The 25,564-nt window shown below is 34.9% G+C and overlaps 4 protein-coding genes across 5 annotated transcripts; 2 read left to right on the top strand and 2 right to left on the bottom strand.

Annotated features, from left to right (window-relative positions):
* The first annotated feature begins 27 nt into the window (after positions 1–27).
* Positions 28–4,131, top strand: rtet (tetracycline resistance). Its single transcript, XM_966149.4, has 4 exons — positions 28–573; positions 618–959; positions 1,006–1,423; positions 3,837–4,131. Exons 1-4 carry the CDS (start codon positions 244–246, stop codon positions 4,061–4,063), a joined length of 1,317 nt encoding a protein of 438 aa, XP_971242.2. The 5' UTR covers positions 28–243; the 3' UTR covers positions 4,064–4,131.
* Positions 4,066–7,781, bottom strand: LOC659946 (uncharacterized protein). Its single transcript, XM_966212.4, has 3 exons — positions 7,626–7,781; positions 7,013–7,573; positions 4,066–4,937 (listed from the first exon to the last, which is right to left on the bottom strand). Exons 1-3 carry the CDS (start codon positions 7,718–7,720, stop codon positions 4,127–4,129), a joined length of 1,467 nt encoding a protein of 488 aa, XP_971305.1. The 5' UTR covers positions 7,721–7,781; the 3' UTR covers positions 4,066–4,126.
* A 35-nt stretch (positions 7,782–7,816) lies between these two features.
* Positions 7,817–13,076, bottom strand: ari-2 (ariadne 2). Its single transcript, XM_966273.5, has 6 exons — positions 12,926–13,076; positions 12,583–12,879; positions 12,285–12,533; positions 9,954–10,204; positions 9,609–9,903; positions 7,817–9,555 (listed from the first exon to the last, which is right to left on the bottom strand). Exons 2-6 carry the CDS (start codon positions 12,838–12,840, stop codon positions 9,145–9,147), a joined length of 1,464 nt encoding a protein of 487 aa, XP_971366.1. The 5' UTR covers positions 12,841–12,879; positions 12,926–13,076; the 3' UTR covers positions 7,817–9,144.
* A 245-nt stretch (positions 13,077–13,321) lies between these two features.
* Positions 13,322–22,956, top strand: sina (seven in absentia). Of its 2 annotated transcripts, XM_966399.5 has the most exons (6): positions 13,322–13,532; positions 13,810–13,856; positions 18,591–18,872; positions 18,920–19,095; positions 21,774–22,030; positions 22,081–22,956. In XM_966399.5, the coding sequence occupies exons 3-6, from the start codon at positions 18,614–18,616 to the stop codon at positions 22,259–22,261; spliced, it is 873 nt and encodes a 290-aa protein (XP_971492.1). In that variant the 5' UTR covers positions 13,322–13,532; positions 13,810–13,856; positions 18,591–18,613; the 3' UTR covers positions 22,262–22,956. The 2 variants fall into 2 exon arrangements, with proteins under 2 accessions (XP_971492.1, XP_008199069.1); XM_008200847.3 differs by lacking the exons at positions 13,322–13,532; positions 13,810–13,856 and adding an exon at positions 18,309–18,543.
* The last annotated feature ends 2,608 nt before the right edge of the window (positions 22,957–25,564 follow it).

Genomic DNA, 25,564 nt, shown 5'->3' with positions numbered 1-25,564 from the left:
GCTCAAATTTGTATTTTTGACAGTTGGTTTGACGGCTGTTTGACAGTTACGTAACCTCACTTAATCGCCCAAAAAATGTAAATAAAAGTCGCGATTTGTGCGTTTTTGCTTGCGGTGGGCCCTCGTGTTCCGCTTTGTTTTGCTTTTGCCCGAAAATGTGAGTCTAGTGATACTTTATTTCGCAATCATCTGGGAGCATCAAATTAGAAAGTAGCACTTCCGCTTTTACTTTCCAAGACGAAAATGTCGCAGAAAGTTGAAAAAATGAGTTCCACTGTTTACGTAGTTTTTCTTTCCCTTTTGTTGGATTTATTGGCGTTTACTATGATCCTGCCATTGTTGCCTTCGCTGCTCGAGTATTACAAGAGTAACGACAGCACGGGGCTGTACGCATGGCTCTCACGGCGTATTCAGTTCTTCCAAGAGCTGGTCGGGGCCCCCGAGAAGTACAATTCGGTCCTTTTTGGTGGTTTTCTCGGGTCCATGTTCAGCTTTTTGCAGTTTGTTGTCTCCCCCATCGTAGGGGGAGTCTCCGACGTGGTCGGGAGGAAGAAAGTCATGGTCACTTGTCTGGTAAGTTGGGATTGTTTTTATGTGTGGTGACTTCATTTTTACAGATTGGGATATCAACATCGTACGTTCTGTGGTGCTTGTCGAGTAATTTAGTTTTGTTTATTTTGGCGCGGTTTATTGGCGGAATCAGCAAAGGCAACGTTTCCTTAAGCATGGCCATAATAGCCGACGTCTCGACGATGCGAACGCGGGGAAAAGGCATGGCTTTCGTCGGCATTGCCTTTTCCCTGGGCTTCATCGTTGGCCCCCTGATAGGCGCCCTGTTCGCGGTTTGGGCGAAGAAAAAAGTGGGCGATTGGTTCATAGTTCCTGCACTGTTCGCACTTTTGTTGTCGCTTGCTGACTTGATCTTTTTCATTTTTTGTTTCAAGGAGACGTTACCAGAGGTAAAACCGAGGCTTTAATTCGCCCCTTTTGATTAAATTTTTTCAGGAAAAACGTGCCAAAAGCGTGAAAACGAGTCTAAACAGTGCCAAATCGTTCATCAACTGGAAGGACTTGTTCCAGTTTAAGGCCGTAACGGGCTTGAAATCGTCCGATATGTTCGAATTGAGGCGTCTGGGACGCGTCTATTTCGTCTATTTGTTCATCTACAGCGGTCTCGAGTTCACTCTGACTTTTTTGACGCATCATATTTTTAATTATAATTCAATGCAACAAGGGTGGATGTTTTTCAGTATTGGGGTCACAATGGCGCTCATGCAAGGGGGATACGTGCGCCGAATCTCGCCCCAAAAAATCAGACCCACCGCTATTTGCGGACTGTGGATTATAGTGCCTTCGTTTGTCTGCGTGGGGCTGGCCCAAGGGCCCCTTTTGCTCTACTTCGGACTGTTTTTGTTCGCAGTTTGTAAGTATTTCGTACTCATGAATTAATTTTACAAATTGCGAAATCAAATCTCCGAACTTTTTTAAGTTATATCAACAATTTAGCAAATAAAATAAAAATTATTCTTTTGCCACTTACGTAATTGTCTCAGCATTACGGTTATCTGTCTTTTACCAATCTTCAAATAAACTTGATAATAATAGAAAATTAGAGCAACAGCCAAGGCATGCTATCTCTAATTTGTTCTCTCAACTCATTTACATTCACTAAAATTTATAATAATATAATAAATCAAAAAATTGTTGACTAAATAATAATTAATAACAAAAACTGTTCTACGTTTGGTTTAAATGCTTCTGACAGAAAAAAATGTGCGTAATTTTAATTATTTCTTTGGTAAAAAAGTGCCAAAGGACTATGGTGTAACAATTTATTTCAAATATTTTCTTTTTGAACGCGAAAATTTGTCACTTTATTCTAACTTTTTTGGGCGTTTTCACTCAGAAAAGCCGAAAAATCAACGGACCTGAATTGTGTCTAAAAAATCTCCATTTTAACTCTAGGCAGGGTTTATTGTTGCTTTTTTGGGCGTTTTTCAATTAACAACGCAATTATTGTACGAACTTTTTATCTACAAAAAATCGAAATATCGCCGAATTAAATGTAAAGCATTAAACTGCATCGTTAATTTTTTTTAAGGTTTCTAATAAATAACTAATAAAACCGTTGATTTTATTCCCTGTGGGTTAATTTTCGGCCAAATTAAGTAAGTGTTATGGTGATAATTTTCAACTTAACATATTCCCCGCCTGCTGTTTTTTTTTTGAGATTTTTTTATTTATGCCTTGCTGTGTTATAACAAGGTACAGAGATGGGCAAAAGTATGGAACCAAGCGTTTTGTGCTTAAACTATGTAGCTTACAAATAAACTAAATAGTACATCAACTATTTTAAAAATTGAATCATTCTTGAAAAAAAATTTTTTTTGAAATTCTTTTTAGTTTTCGGTTATTTTTTAAATGTTTTTCCAAATGGCACCCTATGACGGCGATTTTTTTGGTAATAGATTATGCCCTAAAATGACATCTTATTTAATAATATTGTTTTTGAGCTAGTGGTTTTTTAAAAATAAATTATTATAGTTGCGTTTTTCGAACTTTGCCGAAGTGGTTGTATCCATGGGTGTTTACATTTGCTAAAAATTTGACGAATCAAATTATTTGAATAATATAATAATAATAATAGTAATAAATAATAATAATAATAATAATTCGTCCAAATTCGGAAAATCGTCGTAATGAGCTCGGAAAGCAACTTTAATAATTAAAAAAACACTGGTTCGAAAACAATATTGGATTAGAAGTTACTGTTAGGGTATAATCTTTTACCATAAAAGTGGCCGTAGCAGAATGCCATTTAGAAAAAAAAATTTAATAATTTGAAAACTAAATGGAATTTCGAAAAAAGTTATACTTGCAAAACGATCACATTTTTAAAGTACTTGATGTACTAATTAGTATTGTAATTATTCATTGCTGTTTTTACCTTAAAAAATCCATATCTGACAAAGGTTCTTTATTATTCTGGATCTGATAACTCCTCAAAACGTTTCAAAGTTTTTATTACACATTTGCATAAAAAAAATTCTATTAGAGACGACTGCTTTTGCTTACATCTTAAAATTTTCAGATTGTTAGAAGCTTTAAGAGCGGTCTTAACACTCAGGACCAGTTTATAGAAGCGTCATTAATTTAATCCTCAATTAAATGCGTGATTAACTGATCACATGATCAAATTGAACCAAATTTATTGGTCTATTCGCGTTGTTAACTTTTAACAACAAATTAAAATTTAATGAAGCTTTCTATAAATCGGCCCTAAGAATAATATTGTGTAGTGACTGCGCCCTCATTTATTTTGAAAATCTTAAACTGCAAGCAAAAATATTTGACTCTTACGTACTTACGTACTATTTTTTTAAATAAAGTTCGTTCCATCTTCCTATTTTGTAACAACACTTAAATATTTTTTGTAATAATAATTATCAAAGTAAATATTATTCTAATGACAGTAATGACATGAAAATTATACGTGTGTGCAAAACTTCAGCTTTAAATTTTCAGACGCTAATGTCCTGTAGAACGTGTAGAATTTTTTTTGTTCCATCCAATCAATTTCGTATTCCAGTTAGGTACCGAGATATTGATAATTGTTTATAAAAAAATATTAGGGTAAATATTATTATGATAGGGAGACTGGAGACTACGTGTGTATGCAAAATTTCAGTAAGCTTGCACAACGTATTTAATTTGCAAATTAGCTTTTAATAACAATAGTAGAAATTTTGTTAAGCCAATTAGAATACTTAAAAAATACTCTTTCCAAGTTTGGTTTTCGCATTTTTGAAACTTTTTTTGTAATAATGTTTTTACAGCGACTGCGATGGTGGTTCCGTGCATCATGACGATGGCGTCGGAGCACGGCAAAGAGAGCCAGAAGGGCACAGTCATGGGCATTTTCAGGTCCCTGGGGGCCCTAGCCCGGGCCTTGGGCCCAATTTTCGCCAGTATCGCGTTCTGGAGCGTAGGCTCTCGGATTACATATTTGTGCGGTGCTTTCGGGCTGCTTTGGCCCGTCCTGACTTTAACGAAAAAGCTTTAACAGTATTTGTATCAGTATTTTATTGTTTGTTACCAGGAAAAGGAAATAAATTTTTATACAGTTCTAAATGTTGTTTCCATGTGTGTACGTAATCTTGTTGAAGAAAATCGATTTTTTGAAGTAGTTTTTATCGCGCGAGTAGTAAAAATCCGTGATCCATTTCCTTATGCTGCTGACGTGAAACTGACGGGCTTCGATGACCGATTTGGGGTCGTTGCGATTTTCGCCGCGTAAGTCCAAGTGGTGCGCCCCTTCTGGGATTATGACGGAGGAAACTGTAGAGGAAATGTTGCTTAAAACGCCCCCGCTTGACCAAGGGTCGAGCAGTCCGTTGCTGAAAACAATGTTACTGGCGGCGGTTATGTCCTTCCCCCCGTATTCCAAAATCGGTAATTCGGCGTTTGTTTGCCTGACCCCCCATTTGGTGTAACACTTGTCGGAATATTTTTTAAAATCCCAAGACTGGTTTTCGAACATGTCGTTATCGTCCGAGCACATGGGCATTATCATCTCGGTACAAGCCTGGAAATCCCAGCCCTCTTCGCCCAAAGACGCCGCAGTTTGGTTGATGTTATTACACTTGGTTGCTTTAGTAAAGTTCGTGTAAATTTCTAGAGCGTTACCGATCGCAGTCACGAGCGACTTATCATCAGTGATTTTCTCTCCGGTCAGTTTATAGCAAAAATTTCTGACCGGAAATGCGGGTAAGGGGGCCAGAAACTTCGTAGGGTATGGGTAATTGACCATTGCCATGTTGACCAAAATTTCCGAATACCATTCAAGCAAATCATCAATGTCTGAGCTTTTGAGCGGCGAGCACAATTTCCATGCTTTTGTAAGCCAGGCTTTGCCGTCGTCATTTGCTGTGATGTTCCTAAATTTAGTACATTATACAGAGCTATTCACGAAGGGGCACTTCTGAATTTTTTCCCGCAACCAACGGCAAAAACCAAACAACCGTTCCAGGAATGACATCGAAATTTTCAAAATAATTTTAATATGTAAAGTTTCTTTTAAACGACATAGTTTTCGCCAACCAAAACTCACTATCTCAGAAACCATATTCGAATAAAGCAAGTTGAGTTATTTTCACTTTTGATCTCTACTATCACCCTTACCAACACAGTGAAAGCTCCCATAAGGGACAGTTCTAATAAGCGGACATCTCAAAAAAGTGCCTAAAAAAACGGACAAATATTATCTTGGAACATTTTCCCCATATTTGCTACAAAATATTTTTTTAAGAATTATATGAAAATGTAAAATTTTATGACAACGGCCTTCTCGAACCTTTATTTTTCCGAAAAAACCTTCAATATTTTTTATTTTGCGAAAATATTACACAAACCTTATATCGACAGAAAGCTTATAAAAATGCCATTCAATGATGCAATAAAATATAGGGTGTTGCATTTGAAAAAATCGAGTTATTGCGATTTGTAGTCTGTTATTTTCAGAAAATCGTAGTAGGCGATGGAATGTTGATTCCGAGTTCGCTTTCATTCAGGAAGATGCGCTAAAGCTTAAGGAATTGATTGAAAAAAGGTTAGTTAAGTTATGTTAAATGGTTCTGAAGTTATAAATTTTTCTGTAGGTCTTTGCACAACGCTATTTTCACAAATAAATTGAGATAAATCAAAAAGTATGACAGATAACTCTATAAAATCGGGTGTGTTATATCGACAGTTTAGTTACGATTTCAAAAATATAACAAAAGTTTGGGGTTTCCAGTTGGGTATTTTATTTAGGATCACTCTGTATACAAATTAAAATATTTTTAGAATGTGCCATATTCTAAGACCTATCATTTAAACAAGAATTCAAATTAATAGCATGCACAAAAAAAGTTATGGAGCATGCACATTCCCCTGTATTTCAATGTAAAACACAATCTCACAAGCGGTCGCTTTAATACCTGGACGTGGACACTATATTTCTACATATTTATTGTTTTAACCTCTCATAAGCGGACACCAAGCTCCAGTAAACGGACAGGAATAGTACGAATAGTATACATACTCAATATACATTAACATTTTATTTTACGTATTATAAATTTTGTTTTGTACTACGCAAGTACGTATGTACCAACTATATACATACACATACTCTAAATAAAAAGTTTCATAATTTGAGTTTATTTATATCAATTTAATGAACGGACGTCTCCCATAAGTGGACAAAAATGTTGGTTTTGTGACTGTCCGCTTGTCGGAGCTTTCGCTGTATTTGCACAACAATATAATGCACACAGTATATATATTACTGTTTCGCAAAGGATTCATGTTTTTTAACAATACATACTTTTTTTTCATTTCATATATAAAGTAAAATATAAACTGCTGAAAAGACAGTTTTTGTAATTTATCGCTTAAAGCAAATTAAAATAATATTACTCTTTTATCTTCGTAAATTTGGCTGTCCCGTCCGTTATTGCAAATATATAAATGTTGCTCTTATTTAATACATCGTTAAACACGACCGAAAATTTTTAATTTTGATAATTTTTTAATAATTTTAATACTTAAAACCTGTCTGAATATTTTTTTTAGAATTATTTGCATACGCAAGAATTTTTGTCCCGTCCGTCATGTTAAATGTTAAATTAACCAGGAATCGTTACACACTGCCTTGATCTTCTGTTCCGTGGTTTCAACAGATTCAAGTTCCACCTTTTACTTCAAAAATGATTGTTAGAATTAATGCCTTTTTAATTAAAACAATTTTATAACGTTTGTTCAAACATAAAAATATGAGATCTTTTTTGTGTCCCGTCCGTCATCAATTGTATTTATTTTTACTGGTCACAAAAATTGAAAATAAAACATTTCTTTTTATTAAAAAAGTACAATTGAAACTAAAATCTTAAAGTTTGTGCGAAGTTAAATGGTTGTTAACCAAATTGCAGCAAAAAAATCAGAAGTACCGTTCACTTGATTAAATACCCACCTTATAATTTTCCACGACTTTTGAATGGGGGCACTGCAGTCGTCGTCGACTGCCGTTTTGTACACATTGCTAACAATCCGGTTGAAATTCTCGCAGGGGGTGAGCCCCTGAAACTGCCAGATGGGGGCCGAGGCCGCAATGGCCCCCACGACAGACGCTGGGTATTTCATTCGCAACCACGCTGCTAACATTCCGCCGTACGAGCCCCCAAAGGCAACGACAGGGACTTTGCTTAAGTACTCGGAGCGTTGGTGGGTTGTTTGCAGGTGGTTGATCAAATAGACGTAATCAGCGAGGGCTTGACTTGAGGTCAGGAACCCCAAATGACCGGGGTTGCTAAAAGAGGCGTTACCGAACGGGAGGGTGGCCCCATAATATCGGTGTTCGGCGAAAACGATAAGAGCATTGAACGTGGGGGCTATATCAAATATAAAGCCGGTGTTTTCGGCGAAGGTCTCAACAGCCCCCTCGTTACCCGTGTAGAAGAATATCGGACCATCGTCGATCCAAAAACTATCATTGATTAAGTATTTCAGCTTGAAAGTCGCATTGTTTGTAAAACTGTGGAAGTTTTTTTTTGGTAAAACATTGTTTCAAATTTTTAGTTAATTACCTGAAGTGGTCTAGAGGCACATCAATGAATTTGGTTGTATAATTGTAGCAAAAAATCTCTCTGAATAAAAGCACTAACGCTACGTTAAGTCTCATTGTGGTGACTGAAGAATTGTTCAATCAGGAGTTAAGTGATGCACTTTGACCTCGATGATTACAAAAAACAGATAGTGTGTCAGAGTAAATAGGCAGTTTCGATTGAGAGTGTTTATTTGCGAACAAATGAAATATAACAAGAGGAATTTTATTATACAAGAGAAACGCCAAAATTAATATCGTTGCACAATATGTTCCTCCTTTCCGAGATGAATATGTTACGACTACTCATATAAAAATACGTAGTTTGATTGACTTCAAGTCGGAAAGATGTGCGCGGTTGTGGACGCTACTGCGCCTGCGCCTTCCACCATCGATCTAGTTTAAATAAAATAAGTAGCTTGATTCGGACATTTCGCCACCGCAAACTAACCTACCATCGGATGCAACAACAAGGACAAAATTTTACTTTGGGCACACTCTACTATTGTTCCAATAGCTGTTTCTCTTAAATCGTTACTAATATAAAGCATAAATAATTAGACATAATTTAAACCTTGCTTCTACTACAAGGCTCTTCATTATAAGTTTTATTGCTATATTGTTCAGCTTTTTGTTTAGACTTTCGTCGTGCCTGGGGTTTGATAAGTAAAAACCCCGCCAATACTTTTTTACTTTAAGTTTTTATTTATCTGTTTACACCGTGTTCCGAATCTTGTGGCCCCAGTAAAAAGAAATATTTCTAGTTTATAAATAATAGCGTAAATCACAAAATATATAAATTTTAGCAGCGCCTCCGCTGCCGACAACGGTGCCATGATTAAATATTCAGCTGAGGTAATTTTAAAATAAAAGTGTACTTAATTCAGACACTCCAGATAATGCTGGACAAAACATTTGTAATATTAATAATAAAACTCACAGTACAATATGTACGTATATAAAGGGTAACTTTAAGCAAAAATAATTAACTTGCATCATAACGGAGAGATAAAATTTAATTGAAGTTTAGTTTAATCGTACCAGAAATTGGGCCTTAATAACTATTTTAAGCTAAGAAAATGCAGCTTAGATAAATCTGAAATCAATGTAATTAAGTTTATTAGTGTTGAAAGAAGATTCCGCTGCTTTCTTTATAAAAAAAATAAATAAATAAAGTCATTTTTTTCGACCTTCTCCTCATGGAAATAAACGCATAGATCCGTCATGTAAATTTGAATTATGAGGAACGGTCTTTGTCTAAAAATTTCACTTGTGCTTCGAGCTTCAATATTGAAAAATCTTGCTACCGCACGTTTAATGTGGATAACTACTTTGTTCGGGCCACAAGACTGGGTCACCCTGTAGTGTGTGCTTAAGGTAAAATTTTCCCCAATGAGTTCTCTGGTGATAACAAAATAAAATAACCCGCCTCGACTAATCCGCATTCATCCAAAGCAATATTGGCAACATTGCAAACGAAGGAAATAATTTAAAAAACTGTATCAAACATCTAGAAAGTCCTTTAGAAGTGTGGTTCTTCGTTTCTCAGCAATGTCCATCTGGTTCTCCAGATCGCCCCGATCGGTGGTTTCCGCGCGTTCGATTTTCCACGATAAGTTTTCGATTTCAGCTTCTAATTGCGCTTGCTGATATTCGAATAGTTCTTTACGAGGACCTACATCCATATAATAGGCATATGGATATGTATATTGCAACGTGTAACGACATTTCGCAAGGAGACTTGCCGCCGTGAAGAGATATTGCCAATCGATCCAGGTGCCCACACCCGCCATCACCTTTTGGTTGATGCGAGCTCGCAGCTTCTCCAGCGTCTGCTCCTCCAACTTCAGCGACTTCGAGTGGTTCTCCCACCGCTCGTAGTAGTGGAGGTACTTCTTCAGCGCCTCGCGAGCCTGCATTACAATTATAGTCAAATTGTTGATTAGAGGAAAACTTGGTGTGTTACCTGGGTGTGGGCGGATTCGTGAGCAATGTTCGGGTTTTCCCGGTAGCGCGAGCACTCGTAGTACTCGGAGCCGTGCGACTTCCAGTCGCCTAAGCACATCCAGCAAAAATCGTGCTTACAATTATAACATTGCATATGATTGCACCCGCCGTTTTTCTCAATGCAAATGTGGCACTTTGGACAGTCTTTGGTATGTGCACTTATATAGTTAGCGGTTTCACTGTCATCGGCACACTTCGTTAGCCACTTCTTGATTATTGAACACTCGGTAGGTGCGTGATAATCCATTCCGCACCTAGGGGAAAAGAGTTAAGCGGGGATTATGTTAACCTTACGGTTTGTTACTGGAAGCAAAAGGCGGTTTTGCAGTTTGAACAAGTCGCCCGTTTTGCCCTAATTTCCGTACTATGTACAACAATTGGGCAATTTGGGCCCGGACAGAAGCGTAACTCAGGGTGGGACTTGACGTAATCTTGGAACGTAAACTGCTGGTATTTTTCACGCATGCTGGGACGAGACAAGTGCTTCAAAACGAAGTCTTCAGGTGCCAACACTACACAATCGCGGGCCATACAACTTATAGCCGTTGATATTCCCTGAAGGACAAAATTTGTTAGTTAAACTAGGTTAAATTGAGCCACAGGGAGGTCTATATGAAATTTTTTTGAAACAATTTAAAAACTTCTACTAAAAAATAATAAATAAGCATTGTACAAATTCATATATTAAATAAGCAATTGAAGAATTTATTTCTAAAATGCAAAAAATACAACTGTTATCACAGCTAAACGAATGGTTAAAAAATCGTTGTCAACATTATTTTTTTTAAGTGCCTGCATAATGTTTTGTTATGATGTGCATTTTCTATAATAAGGAAAATACGAATTTTGAAGATTTCATCAAAATTTAACCTTTGGTTTACAAACTTATAGTTTAAACGAATTATAAGTCAAAAACAAAATATAGAAGCAGCATTGGCCAAAATTATGTTCTCAGAACATGAGTTCCAAAAAGTGGCACTTGTTTTTCTCTAAACCTCTCTTACGCCCGGTATTTCATTCGATGGTTAAACCAAAATATTTTGGTTACCAATTTAATTCCTGGTTTGACGTATTTTAGTGCTTGGTTATGATTTAACCGAGGTTAAAATCTTAACCGAAAGAAATTTGTCTGGCTACCAACTTTTTTCAGGGTTTTTCAGGTCATATTAATGCCCAGTGTCCTTATTTTTTTATCCTAATGTTTTCTCGAAATATCATGCAATTTTGCAACTTCCTGCGACTTATTTTTGCCGGTCATTTGGAACATGAATGCTGTAGATGTTTATTGTACTTTAAGGAATAGTTAGAAAAAATGGTGAAGATATCAAATCAATCCTAAAAGCTCCTATTTTAAACCAATTTCTACTAAAGCGGTTAATTTTTAAGAAAACGAAAAACCAATCGTCTTTTAAGGAACATTTTTTTGAAATGTGAATACGTAATTGGGTTAAGATAATAAACATCAATTACGCACGCGCTGATGCCAAAAAGCTGGGAATTTAACCCAAATTCTATTAAAGCACTGAAATACGCATTCAAAATTAAAAACTTGGCTAAGACTTATTATCGGTTAGTTACCGAAAATTCTAACCAAGCACTGAAATACCCTATTCCGGCATCCAAAATGCATCACCCTGTACATCCTACAAGTGTATTAATTTTTCAGAAAACGGGAAAAACCTCTCGTCTTTGAAAGAACAATTTTTTCGAAATTTAAATACGTGGTTGGGTTACCATAATGTACAGATATTTGATGAAATCAAAAATAAAAAAGTGTTGTTTTTGCACAAAATATGTAAAAGTTTTCTGGAAATTGTACTGCTTATATATATGAAAAACTAAATGCCAAGTTTTTTTATAAAGGTATAATCCGATGAATAGAGAATTCTAAAAAAGCTTCATCTAAAGTATAACAAAGAAAAAAACGAAAAAATTTTTTTTTAAACACATTACTCTATATTTAATATGCTTTCGAAATTAAACATTTTGTTTTACTTAGTAATTAAGGAGTTTGTACGATTAAGCGAGAAAGCAAAATACAAAATACTTTTAAAAATTGCATCAGAAGTGCCATCAATGTTTTTTTTTATTGAAAAATGAAGACCAAATACTGAAAAAGTTTGGAACTAAAGCCATCAATTAATAAAATAAATATTAACAAAAAAGTACTTTTCATATAATCCTCCCTTTAGTCTTGAATTACGGAGATCTAAATACTAGGAGGCGAAACGACATACAAAATAATGTTTCTAAGTACCCAAACATTTAGCACGACGAAGTAAAAATGAAGGGGCTTCGAGCATCAAATTCTTATGTTGAGAAAAAAAATATTATATAAAACGCTGCGACTACAGTATAAGATAGATAGATAGATAGATAAAAAAAGAACATTTAAATGTAGTTTTCGATAAAATGTTTGAACAGGTTTAATACAGAGCGCCATCTAGCGTCGATAGAGAAACTAACGAAAATGTGGACTTTTTTTCCGTCATGTCGCATCCAAGTATTTAGGTCCGTATTTTGTCCACATTCACATATCGGTTCCCGACCAAAGGCTGGAATGGTTTACTCCCCGACCCTAACGGTCGGGAATCGGTGATTGTGTACAAAATACGAAAGGTCCGGTCAGCTCTACCTGATTTATTTGTACTTCAAAATGGGTGACCCAACAGTCCTTACAAAACATGTGAGAACACGACAGGCTGAAAAACTTCTCAGCCGGTTGGACAACGACACACACTGGACACGTGATGTATCTGGAAAGGGAGAGACTCGGGGGCGTGACTGGGGGCTTGATCCTCGAACTGATGAGCAGTTCGGAGGCGTCCTTGCGGAACTTTTCAATGATTTTGTTGACGCGCCACTGGTGGCTGAGCAACAAAACCTTAAATAAGTCCAATGTTAAAGAGTTTAGCGCGCTGGCTGCGGTTTACTTTGGCTAGGGAAGGAGTGATTTTGAGGTTGTAGCTGAGGCATTCAACAGTTTCGTTAAGTAGCCGCTCCACTTGTTCCTCGCCCAGGCAGTCGTACTTGAAGTTCTCCGGGTCGGTTTTGCTTGGATCAATTTGCTCGATCTCGCTGTCGTCGACGATGTTGTAGTAATCATCATCGTCAAAACAGTCATTATCATTATCCGAGCACTCCATGTCCGACTCCGGGGCCTGGGAGCTCAAGTTTATTGCGTTCTCCATTCTGGCGCTGGTTAACGGGCGATCAAGAAGTCGTCATTACTGCAATTTTGGGTGAAGGAGTGTTTTGTACAAATCACCTGTTTACCTGTGTCAGATTACGGCCGCCATTTCTCCAAACAAACACAATCACATTTTATAGCACACTGACACTGACATGCACCTGGTGAATGCAGCGTCCTGTCCTACCGGCTGAGCCCGGCTCTGCGTGGACTCACCCAAAGCTACCGAACTATATTTAAACAAAACAAAAAATCGCAACACTGAGTCTTATAACTACCACAAAAACACAAGATAAGTGAGATAAGGCAACTGCAAGTGTACCGGCGTTGGTGCAAGCCCGGTTCGCCCGACCGGGCCGGTGGTATGGCGCGTGACGTCACAAATGGGCGACATTTCCCCCAACCAGTCATGGTAGCCGCCGAGTAAGCGCCTGGCTCGATTTTCCAAATTTCTACGATTCCAGAACTACTGCGAACTGTCATGTCTGTGTTATGGCGTCAATCTCCCTGAAGACATTGGGAACATTTTGGTGAATATTCGCGTTTTGAGGACGTTATTGTGGTAAAAAACTTTAGAAAATTATGGTGGGCCGACCGAATGTCCGCAGACGAAAAATCAAATTTCGTACTGACGGCTTCAAGATATAATTTTGGTTAATGGTTATTAATCCTTAGGATCATTATATAAACAAAGTAAGTGATACTGATAGCTTTGCGGCGCCTTATCGCGCTGTGATACCCCTGTAAAGGCTTGTTTTCGCCACTGGGACATGCACATGTGGTCGGCTTGATTGATAAAGTTGAAACCACTTGCCTTCTCATGTCACATTTCACCCCTTGCCTCCTTATGTCACGTCTTAACCCCCAACTAGTACGGGCTGGGGGCCCCTTGTCCCTTAGTAACAACGTTCTAATTCTAATTTATTCAATATAACGTTGCTTCCAACTATTCATTCTTTTTATGTTTTAGATAAAAAACGGATGGACTAATAAAAACAAGAAATTTTATCATTTAAGGTAAGTTTACTTCATCTCGGTTTTATGTCCAACAATTAACACCAAAACAAATTAAAAATACAGTAAAACATGTGTTAACATAGGCGTGACGAACTGCACATTTTTGCACATATTTAAATCACTTTGTTTGTTTCGAGAACCACCACTGCACAATTTTTAATTTATTAATAAAGGGTTGAATATTTTTGGGTAATTGAAAGTACTGAAATATAGTGAAATCTCCTATAAGCGGACACTGACGGTGGCATGATTTTTGTCGTGTTAATAGGGGTGCCCTCATAGAAAAATAATGTATATGTTACGGCTAATGTGTACCTAAACTTGACTAGTTTGTAAATTTAGTATTATCTAGAGAATACTTTTGAAAATTTATAAACTAGGCGCTATTTTAGTAAATTGTCATTTCTGCTAAAATAGCCATAGGTTTGGCTAGTTTACAAACTAAAAAAAATATTATTTATTAATTGGTACAATACAATGAACTATTTCTTGGAAAAAAATATTTTTTGTTCAAAATTTACTACGTCTTGCTCATCAATACTCGCAGATTCGTCAAAAATTTACTTAAAGTTTATTTATATTGTGACAAATTTAAAACGTTTTGTCACTCTAAAAATTTGATTTGGCAATATTGTCGCCAACTCTTTAGTTTTCATCCCGACAATTGATCGGAAAAATTTTTAGAATATTTTTATTAAGCGGTTTTATAAACCAGTTATAAGTTAATTGATCAATATTTTCAATCCTTCGATGTTTAAAAGAACTTTGCTTTCTACAAACGTTTCCACTGCCAATTGATCTTTTTAACAATATTTATTTTCTGCTTGGGTTTTCCCATTTTCAAATTTCTTTGTTAAAATTTCATATAATCGGTTTGTGTTGGGTAAAGCAAGCCAGAATTCATGATTTTTTCTTTCAATGTTAACATACATTTTTTAAATTTTATTTGCTAAATAAAAGAATGAAATGAGTCCATCGGACCTTAATCTCGTAACTAGCATTTATTGTTTAAAAACCGCTGAAAATTGCGATTTTGTTCTCTTGAATGTGATTGAGCGCACATGTTCAATTGATTGGTCGATTAAGGGCCAATGACAATTATGTGATTCCGCGTCGTGGGAAAACAAACCGGTTTTCAATTTTTATTGGCTACAGTTCGGGCTTAACGTACAAAAAATGTCGTACCGACTGCAGTTATCTCCGCCCACCTTGTAAAAATAGTAATTGCAAAATGGTGAATAATAATTGTCAGAACTTTTGGTTGGAAAATCAATTTTTAGTCTCTCCTTAGGTCCACATGTTTCGTTCGACGTTTCCACAACTTTTTCAAACCATTCATTTAAATTTTTATCTCGAAATTATCTTAAAGAAATCGTGACTTCAATCACCGCACAGTTTTATCAGTTTATCACACAACACATGCATTAAGTAAATTTATTTCTTAGTTTTGGATTTTCGTAGTTGAAAGGTAATGGAGCTATTAGTATAAATTTTTTAATATAATTGTAGAAAAATTTGGAAAAAATTCACATCCATAGAATAAAATTGTAATTTGGTTATTTACTTTCTATAACTTTTTCTGAATGAAAGAAGAATCATTGTTGTTGTTTATCACTGTTTTTTAATTTCACACATTTTCATGTGATAGGAATATAAAAACTCTAAAATAATTTTGAAATCTCAATAAGACTCTGGGAATAAATATTAGACTTACCTATCTGTTGGACCATAAAAAATTCTGCTTTAGTAATTATTGTCACAGTTTTACCTAACATTTATGAGCGGTTATTTTGTTATGGAATTTTTTGTTGTAAGTGAATTTAGCAGGTTATCAAAGAGATGTTTGATTTTATTTCATTTATAATTAATAAAAGGCACTTAAAGGACTTAACGCCCTGAACATTTTTTTTCAGTATGCGAAAAACTAAAATAAATTAAGTCCAAGGGGCGAAATTATGTTTAATGCATTGAAATTATATTTTTTTAACAAGGTAAATATATTTATTATTTAAGAAGGTTAATTGTCTTAATCTTATGCATCTTGAACGTAATAGTCTTGATAGGTATTCATCTTATTCATCTGGTATTCATTTAAGCTGTGTCATCAAGTTATCATATTTTGCTTTACTGATAAGTTTGCGTTCATTTCTGAGTTGAAGCCACTGCTCACTATATTCAGGCAAATTCAAAGGCTTTCTTGGTTTTCTTCCTAAATTGACAATTGATTAAAATTTTCTGTGAAATTTGTTTAGAATATAATTTTCCTATCTCTGCTTTTCTGAGTTGAAACCAAACAACTTATAATAATTTAAATTAGCTTCCTTTTTTATATGTATTTTTATCTTGCAACGCAAGGTGATTTTACATTAAAATAAATGCTACGAAAGTTCAAAAAGTTTTTCAATTTAATTAAAAGGAGGATTTTTACAGTTTCTATTAAAATTAGCCCAATCGTTACAGGTGAAAAAAATAAAAAAACTAAATTACTTTATAAGGGTCAATGGTTGGACTTAATATTTTGTCGGTCTAACATTATTCTGGATTTCAACTTCTGTACTTTTTTAAATAATGTCTTTTGCAAGATTTTATATATTGTTGCAAATAGAAAGAATGTTAAATTTTCACTTTTAATTTTTAATTTATTTTTGGAAAAAAATGGATTTAGCTCCAAGGTACAGATTTATTCTTTGAAAGTTAAAAGGTACAAAAAAGCGACTGATGGAATCAGCCTTTACAAAATAATGAATAAACAGCCTTTGGCTTCCTTAGCCCGTTTCTACAACTTGTTCAAGTTCAAACTTTTCACTTAAATATTTTATTTAAAATTATCTTATGGGTATTGTTCGAGTCGTGACTTATAATATGCGTTGGAAAAGGATAAATGTATGAAACAAAATTATTTATTATTTTGGATTTACGTAATTTAATTGTTTGTGTCTGAGTAATAACCAATATTCTATATTTTTGTGAAAATACAATTATTTATAAAGAAAAAAAGTAAACCACTAAAAACATTTTTTCACGTATTTTTTGCACAAAATTATTTAAATATTGTTTGTTTTAGAATTAGTAACACTAGAAACCACAAAATTTTGATTAAGATTGTTTATTATAGGGAACTGTCAAAAAATATTTAATAGCTAAAAATACTTTCAGCAGGCTAATTTTGTTGTATAAGGATGACGAATCTGCCATTTAGTAATTTTTTTGCAAATCAGGAACTGATAGAAGCATGTGAATTTACAAGAATTCGGTTGTTTATCGTACTATTTGTGTTCTCACTTCAACTCTCTTCATGAGAATTCTTTGAAGCGACGCTGCTTCAAAAACTGCTCAACTGTAGGCTGTACCAATCCAGAGCAGTATTCAGTCATTTTTTGTCCCACTTATTTACAAAAACTTTGAGTTTAAATGTTTTTTTACCCAATAATAGAATTTTTAAGATTGGGATTTGCTAGGTCTTTATACCTTCGGTTTATCGATAATGTTGCCAATCAAAATTTCGACGTTTGATTTAAAAGCAGTGGGGATAAAATGAAAGACAAGTTGATATTTCAAGGACATTTTTGGTTAGTTTTGCCAAATTAAAAATTTCATTCGAAAAATGGGGGTTGTACAGGTTGATTTACCGAGAATTTTTTTTAATCGTATTTCACGACATGAAAGCTGTCACAAAGTACACCTAATAAAGCCTTATCGTACGTTACATACCTACGTACATACTTCTCGCGCACCTGAGACTCAAGACGGTTCAAGCATTTAAATACTGCGAAACAGTTAAACAACAATAATTGTCGATACTTACCTTTTGTAATAACGAAAACTTAACAAAAATCAAAAAACTAAAACAACTAAAGAGTAAATAATGCGATAACTTTGTTACAAGTTGGCTCTGCGCAGCAATTGTCATTGACATGGCGCCAACTCTTTATGACGTCACGTAACGGTCCGCGCTTATGACTTGATTTTTTAATTATTTGACGATTTTAAGACAATTTGAGATGCATTTTCACTCATCACATGATTACATCTATCGATTTGGAAGCTTGGATTATTTTTTGGTCCTCAAAGTATTAATTATAAACCCCCTCTGATGATCTCTTAATGAACTGTTCAATTGGATCTTTCACGTACTAACGGTTTTTTGTGTGAAGAAGATATTTTTGAGGGTGTAAGCAAGATGCCGAGGGTTAGATTGCAATTAAAAGAAGCAAGTATCTTGATTCAAATCAAGAAAAGGCCTATGCGCAGGAATTCTGACCGTAAGTAGAGGTGGTTGAGTACAGTGGAAGTTTGTGAATCATCTATGTGCAATGGGATTAGGTTGTATCGGTCTTTTTTGAAACTTGAGAGTTGTACCAAGTTGTCTTATCGAGTCAGTTGGTTGGTTCACATTTTTCTGTTAATATCATTGTGGTGAGTCTAGCATAGAGCGTTCAGTTGGCAGTTTCGGCGTAACATCGTGTGCCGATTACGGTTTAATTATAAAATTTTTGCGATAAATTCATAGTTGCAATCGTTGTGTCTTGATTACGGGGTAAGACCGTCTGAGTCAGTTGCTAAGGTGCAAAGAGAGTGAACATGTCCAACCACTACGCCTTTCTTGGTTATGATTATACCAACCATTGGTATTTCGGCAACGCACATTGTTGCTTTTTCTCGCCCTCAATGATGCTAGCGCCCTTAGGTAGAGTAGGCCCCCTTGTATTTTTGAGTAACTTATTGTTTTCGCAGAAAACGAAATCCCTTACGAGATAATGGCGCAAGTGATTGGCCACAAACGCAGAGGAATCAGCAGTGGAGAACCTTCTGCGTCGAGTTCCACCTGCCAGATACCAACCCTTCCTGGAGGGACAACTCCCGGAACCCTCACCGATGAGTTAGCTGCGCTTTTCGAATGTCCGGTCTGCTTCGAGATTGTCCTTCCTCCCATCATGCAGTGCCAAGTCGGTCACCTTGTTTGCGCAAACTGTCGCCCGAAATTGTCATGCTGTCCGACTTGCCGCGGGACCCTTGGTAAGAAACCGCCCCCAAAGGTGGAACCAGTTTTAACTCTCCCCCAGGTAATATCCGAAACCTTGCGATGGAGAAGGTCGCCAACAACTTGATGTTCCCCTGCAAGCACAAGTCCACCGGCTGCCGCATGTCTCTAGGGCTCAACGAGAAGGCCGAACACGAGGAGATCTGCGAGTTCCGGCCCTATAGTTGCCCGTGTCCTGGGGCCTCTTGCTCCTGGCAGGTATTTACTCATGTTTTAAGTCACCTAAACACCATAAGGCTAAGGGGGTCTAGAGTGCGTTTCGTCCAAAGGCACCCCTTTGGTCTTAAGCGAGGGGAAAGTCACTTAAATAGGTGTACAAAATGATATCATGTATCGGTATTTATAAATGTTTTCAAATGGTATTGAATTGTTTGGACGATCTTAATTACAAGCAAACACGCTCAAATACCAAAGACTATGATTAGACACAATTATTTTTTCACACCTGCAACCAAATGCAGTGTTAGATACGAAGCTGGACCGAGTTGTTTTGGTAAATACTTCTTTCTTCACTTAATGTTTTCCGCGAAAAAGGGTGATGTTATTACAAAGAAATTGTTTGATATTTAGTCCTTTATCTGGTTAAATTTTTATAGTTTATTTCACGAACAGATATTAACAAAAGCGTTGTTTTGAAAGCACGTTGTTGGAATTACTCGTTTATCATTGGTGCATTTTTTGAAGATGAAACACCAAAACAGCAACAATACACTCTGTGCGCTTGTGGCAGTAAAAAGTTGTGGAAAAATCGGAATTTCCTTAATTATTAGTTATTACTATTCTTCCTCAAATTTCAAAGTCTGTTGAGTTAAAACGTGACTCAATACTCCGAATTTTGCGGTGTTCTTAAATTTGTTTGGTGTAAGTCTTACGCACTCCGTGGTTGTAATGAACTATATAGTTTAATTAGTTATTTTTCTTGCGGAATTTAAGAGGCCCAATACCCGGTGTTTTAAATTTTGAAAACTAACAAAATCTATTTTGTTGGAATTGTGGAATGTAGAAAAAGCAGACCAGTTAACTTTGTTTTTAATGATATACAGTGTGTTTCAAGTTCTATGGCCGAGGCAAGTCTAGTTAAGGTATTGGTGTGAGACATTGAAAACCAATTTTAGGGTTTTTTCTTAAGTTTTCGGCGTATTTTCTATTATTAACTGGAATTATGCGAACATTGATAGCTTTTGAGTATTTAACATTTTTGTATTGAGATCTAAAAACTCGAATAATTTATGACAGGCGGTGATCGGGTTAGAATTCTTTGAAAATAGACCGCTTTAACTCGGAAAGGTCGAAACATTATAACGAAAGTTTTTCTATTGTCAATTTTAAAACGTTAATTACTCAAAAGCTATAAACTTTCGCATAATTCTATTTTAGCAATTACGACTCAAAGAATTATTTTACCACATAAACAATACGCCAATAACTTAAACTAAATTTTTACAAAAATTGGTTTTCAGTGCTTTATCGCTATACCTCAAAAATTTTGAGCAAAATGGTAACGTAATTAATTTCCAATCGTTCAGACCATTAATTTATATTTTTACTGTACTAGAAATGTTTATTTTTGCCTCGACCTTAAAACTTGGAACACTCTGTATTTTATATTTACTTGATTTATTAAATTATGCAATTTTCCAAAGAGAATTATAGGAAATGAGTTAAAGTGCGGCAAGATTTGGTAACACGTAATACTGTTACCATGGTAATATATACTTTTCGTTAATATTTTTCTATGGGTATACTTGTACGGTGTTACCATTTTCTGTTTTTGATTTCAGTCTTACGAAAGATTTTGTGATTTTTGCTATTAAAAATAGTATTCTCTGTAGTTCTCTGTGTCAACAGTTTCGCAAAACTTTTTTTTATAAAGTATTAATACTTAATGATAAGAAATCACTTTCTTATCAATTTATTATTTAAAATTAAGTGATAGAGGCTTGGAAATCGCAGAAAGACCACGATAGACAGAGCCAATGCCTACTTGAGTTAGTGGAGAAGATTGAGCAGCGGCATATCAGAACAAGGTTTCGCGGTAAAAAAAAATTTGCACTTGTACTTTTTATTATTTATTTTTTTATGATTCCAATAATAGCAGTATGAGATAATAAGAATTGGTATGTAGATAGAAATGCTTACATATAGAAAAAAAATCTATGTAGATATTGAAGTTATTGATATAAATATGGAATTTTAAATAAATGATACGTGTTAGTCATTGTCGAACAATCCTGATCGCATAGAATTTGATCAACAATAAAATGAATTATTTTTGAAATCTAATTAATAATTATAGTTTCGATTTCCTAGGAAATAATACACGGTATTGTCAAACTACAAGTTTTGATTTTTTAATGAATTTCAGTGTTTTACATTAAAAAACTGATATAGACGGTAAGGAGGTTCAATAATATTATGTATATATTACATTTTTTCGCAGTCGGCTCTAAAATTCTTTAAAATCTTCAGTGAGTTTTGGGTTTTTTAGCACGGGATCGTCTAAGACCAATTCATATAAGCGTTTTCGGTCAAAATAAGCTGATTTCAGTCTTTCACGATCAATTTTCGCGTTTTTTAGCAAGAAATTGCCGAAAACAAGCGTTTTCATATAAACTGGTGGATAAATCGGCGCTAAGGGCTTTAGGAGTTCCGGAGCGTTCATAGCATCATGTGCAAGGTTTTAGTCAAATTAACTTAAATAAAATATATTTATACTTATCAGTGGTAATAATAATCTCGGAACTGACGTAATTTTGGATTACTCGTCAACTAGACACATTCGTGACATTAACAAGGTGTGCACCTTTTTAAGAGTGACTTTTGCCTCGGTGTGGGTGCACGTGGCAGTGCGTAGTAAAAAAATGTTTGGGGCGCAGGGTCAGTTAGATAAAGTAATGGTACATCTGCAACATTCCCATAAAAACATAACAACGCTCAACGGCGAGGACATCGTTTTCCTGGCCACTGAGATCAACTTGGCCGGTGCTGTCGATTGGGTGATGATGCAGAGTTGTTTCGGTCATCATTTTATGCTAGTGTTGGAAAAACAAGAGAAGAATGATGGTCATACCCAATTCTTTGCAATCGTTCAGTTGATCGGCTCGCGCAAACAGGCCGAACATTTCGCCTATAGGTCAGTCCCAGCGTTTTGTTCTTTAGTATTCACAGTGTTTTTTTATTTAGACTGGAGCTTAACGGAAACAGGCGACGTCTGATCTGGGAAGCCATGCCGAGGTCCAGCCATGAGGGGGTCGCTTCGGCCATTATGGCCTCCGATTGTTTAGCGTTTGATAATTCTATAGCCCAACACTTTGCTGACAACGGAAATTTGGGTATTAATGTTACCATTTCTCTAGTATGTTGAGCCTTCAGTTCGATTATTTTTCGATGATTAATTAGCATGTAAAGTTAATATATACATATCCTATACATTATTGTTCATTTAAAACTTTTGTTCGTTTAGTTTGTGTGACAAGATTTTGTTTTGAGACTTTACTTTGAGTTTACTTTTTTGATCAACTGCTTCGAAATGGCATTGTTTTATGATATATACTTACATATTGCTGTGTTTAATGGATTTTTCGTTTCGTTGCGAATAAACTTAATCAAAAAACTACTGTAGTCCAATAATTTATTACCTCACAGTGATACACAAAAGGTAAGGTCGAATGTGTTACGTTGCAGGTCAGCCCAACTAATAAATTGTGATAAACATATTTCTTCTAATACCCACTTTGCTATAACCGTTTTGAAACTAGTGCAGGTTTTATGTACATTACTTTCCACATTTTGTTATCTAATATTTAGTGTAAAAAACCCACCTCTTGTAAGATTAATTTACGTGTGTTCAATTTGTGGAATTCGTTTGCTTATGGGTTTTAGCTTAAGTTGTCATAAGTCGTTATAGTTGTTATGTTAGATGATAAATTTGTCCTTGTACATTGTAATAATGGGCACTATTTATTTAATGACTATTCAACTACTTGTAGTTTATATGTTCGATTATTTCTGCTTCGCTTAATGTAAAATACGCAATAAATTTTGTTTAACTTTCTAAAACTGAAGTTTATTTCAAACCCTAGCCCTTCGATTCGGTAAAACACCGAAGAGGTGTGGCGCTCGGTGCACACTTTTAAAGCGCCATCTCTTACAATTACGTTGAGTTTACACGAGAATCAACGGTTGCCTACACTATAGGGGAAAATGTACCTAAAGGAGTAATGATTTTTATCGCAATAAAAATCTTATCGTGATGATGAGATAATAAGTAGTAACAATAACCGATCTTTGAGTCACATAAAACATGTGCAGCCATGCAAACCATGTGAAACAACCTTTGATAGGGCTGAGAAAAATATTCGTAACTAAAAATACTTTTTTTTTGAAAAATATAAAGTTAAAAAATTTCGGAAGGATACGCTAATGCGCCCGTTTTTGATAATGCTGTGCAAGTCGTTCGGAAAAAGAATAAAGTAAGCTAAAAAATAGCTCTCAGGGGAAAAGCAATTTCTAATGCAAGCAGTGTCAGCGTCGTCAGCCTTTTCCTTAGTCTTTAAAGCTTCATTATTCATTAGTCTGAAGTGGTAGTTTTAAACATGAAATCGATTTTTATGCACTCGTACAATAGTAGTCTACTGTGTGTAACTTTTTAACTCAGATTGTTACGCCTAGTTTTCTTAGTCGCTTTCCTATTTTTTACCATAGTTTCAGCTTTTACGTCTGGATCACATTTTTAAAGAAATTTTGCAAAACAGAGCAGTTTTCTTAATATTTAGCATAAAAATCTGGCTCACATTTTTAAAATCGACATAAAATATAGGGGTACTTTCCATAAAAAATTGGTATTCCAATAGATAAAATAGGCTTAATTTTTGTGTTTTTGAACAGACCTCAATAGTACGTCAACAAACTTCTACGACTAAACTTGAAACTCGACTTATTTCTGTTATCTGTTAGGAGTTGGGGGTTAAAAATGAGGGTAAAAAGTCAAATTCAACGTTGTTTTTGATGTTTTGGTAGAAATACCGGTTATTGTTGAAAAAAATGCATAGAAAATAGGAAAAGGACTAAGAAAACTAGGCATAATAATCTGAGTTAAAAAGTTACAGATATTAGACTAGGTACTTAACAATAAATTATGTTATGACACATGATTGGGCTTGCTGGTCTCAAAATTAAAGGATATTGAAGATTATATCTATTTAATACATGGATCTGGACAAAGAAGCAATAATACAAAAATTAAAACAAAATGTATTATTTTTCATAAAAAAAACAAAAAAAACAAATATTCTATAACCGACTTGCTCACGAAAGTTACAAGGCAAACAAAACAAAAGAGTCTGGCTAATCTTCACTAAGTGACCTCATTAAGTAAGATAAAAGAACGCCCACCGAAATAAAATTTAATTTTGTTATTAATTATTATTATTTATTTATTTATTAATCTGTCTGTTTCGTACGGATTAATTCCACTCTGTTATAACTTATAAGTTATAATGCACCTGAATTCCTACAAATGCATACCTAACATTTAAAACAAAAAACACAAAAACAGAAATTAATCAGATCGCTAGAAACAAACGAATCCTTGAAGTCCTCACACGTCGTCGCAAATGTTTTGAGATATCGATTTCAGTTTATATTCTCTAAGAGACAATGGATTAAACATTATTTCCGGCAAATTACAAACCAATATTTTAAAAAATAAAGAAATAAAGAATAAAAAATAATAAAATTACTTTATTAATTTATGAAACATTTCGTGATAAGTTAATCTGTAGCTATTATTACCGGTCTGCCCGATTTTCTGTAAACGCCAAACCCTTCTTAGCTAAATGTAAGTGTACTCGATGATTTTTTAAGTGCCGGATGCAAATTTGAAATTATTATTTTAATTATTACTGGAAGGTTTCTATATAAACTATCTATTCTGAAATAACGTCAAAGGGAGGTGGTTGCTACTGCTTTTTTGTCACATTTTTAATTTAAATTTTAATCCCGGTCTTTTCTAACGGTCTTTTTCGTATAATCACGTTTTAAAGTACTGTTTTACGAAAATTGTGATGGGTGACGCAATATTTCTCCCTAAACCTACAACTTTTTGAATTATGTATTTTGTAATCTTTTTTCTCGCTCTTTTCACCAGTTATACAAATAATACCTCAAAATCTTATAAATATACGTTACAAAGGAGTTTTTTGTTTATTCAAACTGATTATAATTTCCAAATCATTACAATTTTAAAAATGAAAAAATCAGTAGGAAACGAAACAGAAAAGTGGCAATATAAGTCCTAAAACACGCAAAATCCTTTTTTTATGAAAATTTAGATTAGTTTCGTAGGTATGTTATAAAAAATGAGAATCAAACAGTGCTTAGACAATGTATATTATAAGCATAGGCATAAGTTTTCCGTTCAACATTGTTCGTTTTATCCTGAAAAGGGTAAGGACAATATAGAGGTGTTCCAGAAATAATACCAATAAAAACTCGAAGCTCAAGGCGTATGACAATATTATCTGGGAATTTTATTTGTAAACCGTTAGTAGGTATGAAGTCGCTATAGATTATGCGCGTAATTATGCTGACAACAAGATTAACAAACAGAAGACTAGAAAGTCTAGAATTTTTTTACAATCTTAGTTGGCGCAGTCAGTAGAACTGT

The sequence above is a fragment of the Tribolium castaneum genome, chromosome 10 (assembly GCF_031307605.1).
Source record: "Tribolium castaneum strain GA2 chromosome 10, icTriCast1.1, whole genome shotgun sequence".
Lineage (NCBI taxonomy): Eukaryota > Metazoa > Arthropoda > Insecta > Coleoptera > Tenebrionidae > Tribolium > Tribolium castaneum.
This window is presented reverse-complemented; position numbering and strand designations above follow the sequence as displayed.

What these genes read in the sequence shown, in the direction of transcription:
- rtet (XM_966149.4), top strand. Translation starts at nt 244, where the DNA reads ATGTCGCAGAAAGTTGAAAAAATGAGTTCCACTGTTTACGTAGTTTTT. An exon ending in TCAAGGAGACGTTACCAGAG is followed by an intron (nt 960 to 1,005) that starts GTAAAACCGAGG and finishes AAATTTTTTCAG; the next exon opens with GAAAAACGTGCCAAAAGCGT. An exon ending in ACTGTTTTTGTTCGCAGTTT is followed by an intron (nt 1,424 to 3,836) that starts GTAAGTATTTCG and finishes ATGTTTTTACAG; the next exon opens with CGACTGCGATGGTGGTTCCG.
- LOC659946 (XM_966212.4), bottom strand. Translation starts at nt 7,720, where the DNA reads ATGAGACTTAACGTAGCGTTAGTGCTTTTATTCAGAGAGATTTTTTGC. An exon ending in GTGCCTCTAGACCACTTCAG is followed by an intron (nt 7,574 to 7,625) that starts GTAATTAACTAA and finishes AAACTTCCACAG; the next exon opens with TTTTACAAACAATGCGACTT. An exon ending in AAGTCGTGGAAAATTATAAG is followed by an intron (nt 4,938 to 7,012) that starts GTGGGTATTTAA and finishes TACTAAATTTAG; the next exon opens with GAACATCACAGCAAATGACG.
- ari-2 (XM_966273.5), bottom strand. Translation starts at nt 12,840, where the DNA reads ATGGAGAACGCAATAAACTTGAGCTCCCAGGCCCCGGAGTCGGACATG. An exon ending in TCACTCCTTCCCTAGCCAAA is followed by an intron (nt 12,534 to 12,582) that starts GTAAACCGCAGC and finishes GACTTATTTAAG; the next exon opens with GTTTTGTTGCTCAGCCACCA. An exon ending in AAAACCGCCTTTTGCTTCCA is followed by an intron (nt 9,904 to 9,953) that starts GTAACAAACCGT and finishes CTTTTCCCCTAG; the next exon opens with GTGCGGAATGGATTATCACG.
- sina (XM_008200847.3), top strand. Translation starts at nt 18,438, where the DNA reads ATGTCCAACCACTACGCCTTTCTTGGTTATGATTATACCAACCATTGG. An exon ending in AATGATGCTAGCGCCCTTAG is followed by an intron (nt 18,544 to 18,590) that starts GTAGAGTAGGCC and finishes TTGTTTTCGCAG; the next exon opens with AAAACGAAATCCCTTACGAG. An exon ending in GGGCCTCTTGCTCCTGGCAG is followed by an intron (nt 19,096 to 21,773) that starts GTATTTACTCAT and finishes TTTGGGGCGCAG; the next exon opens with GGTCAGTTAGATAAAGTAAT.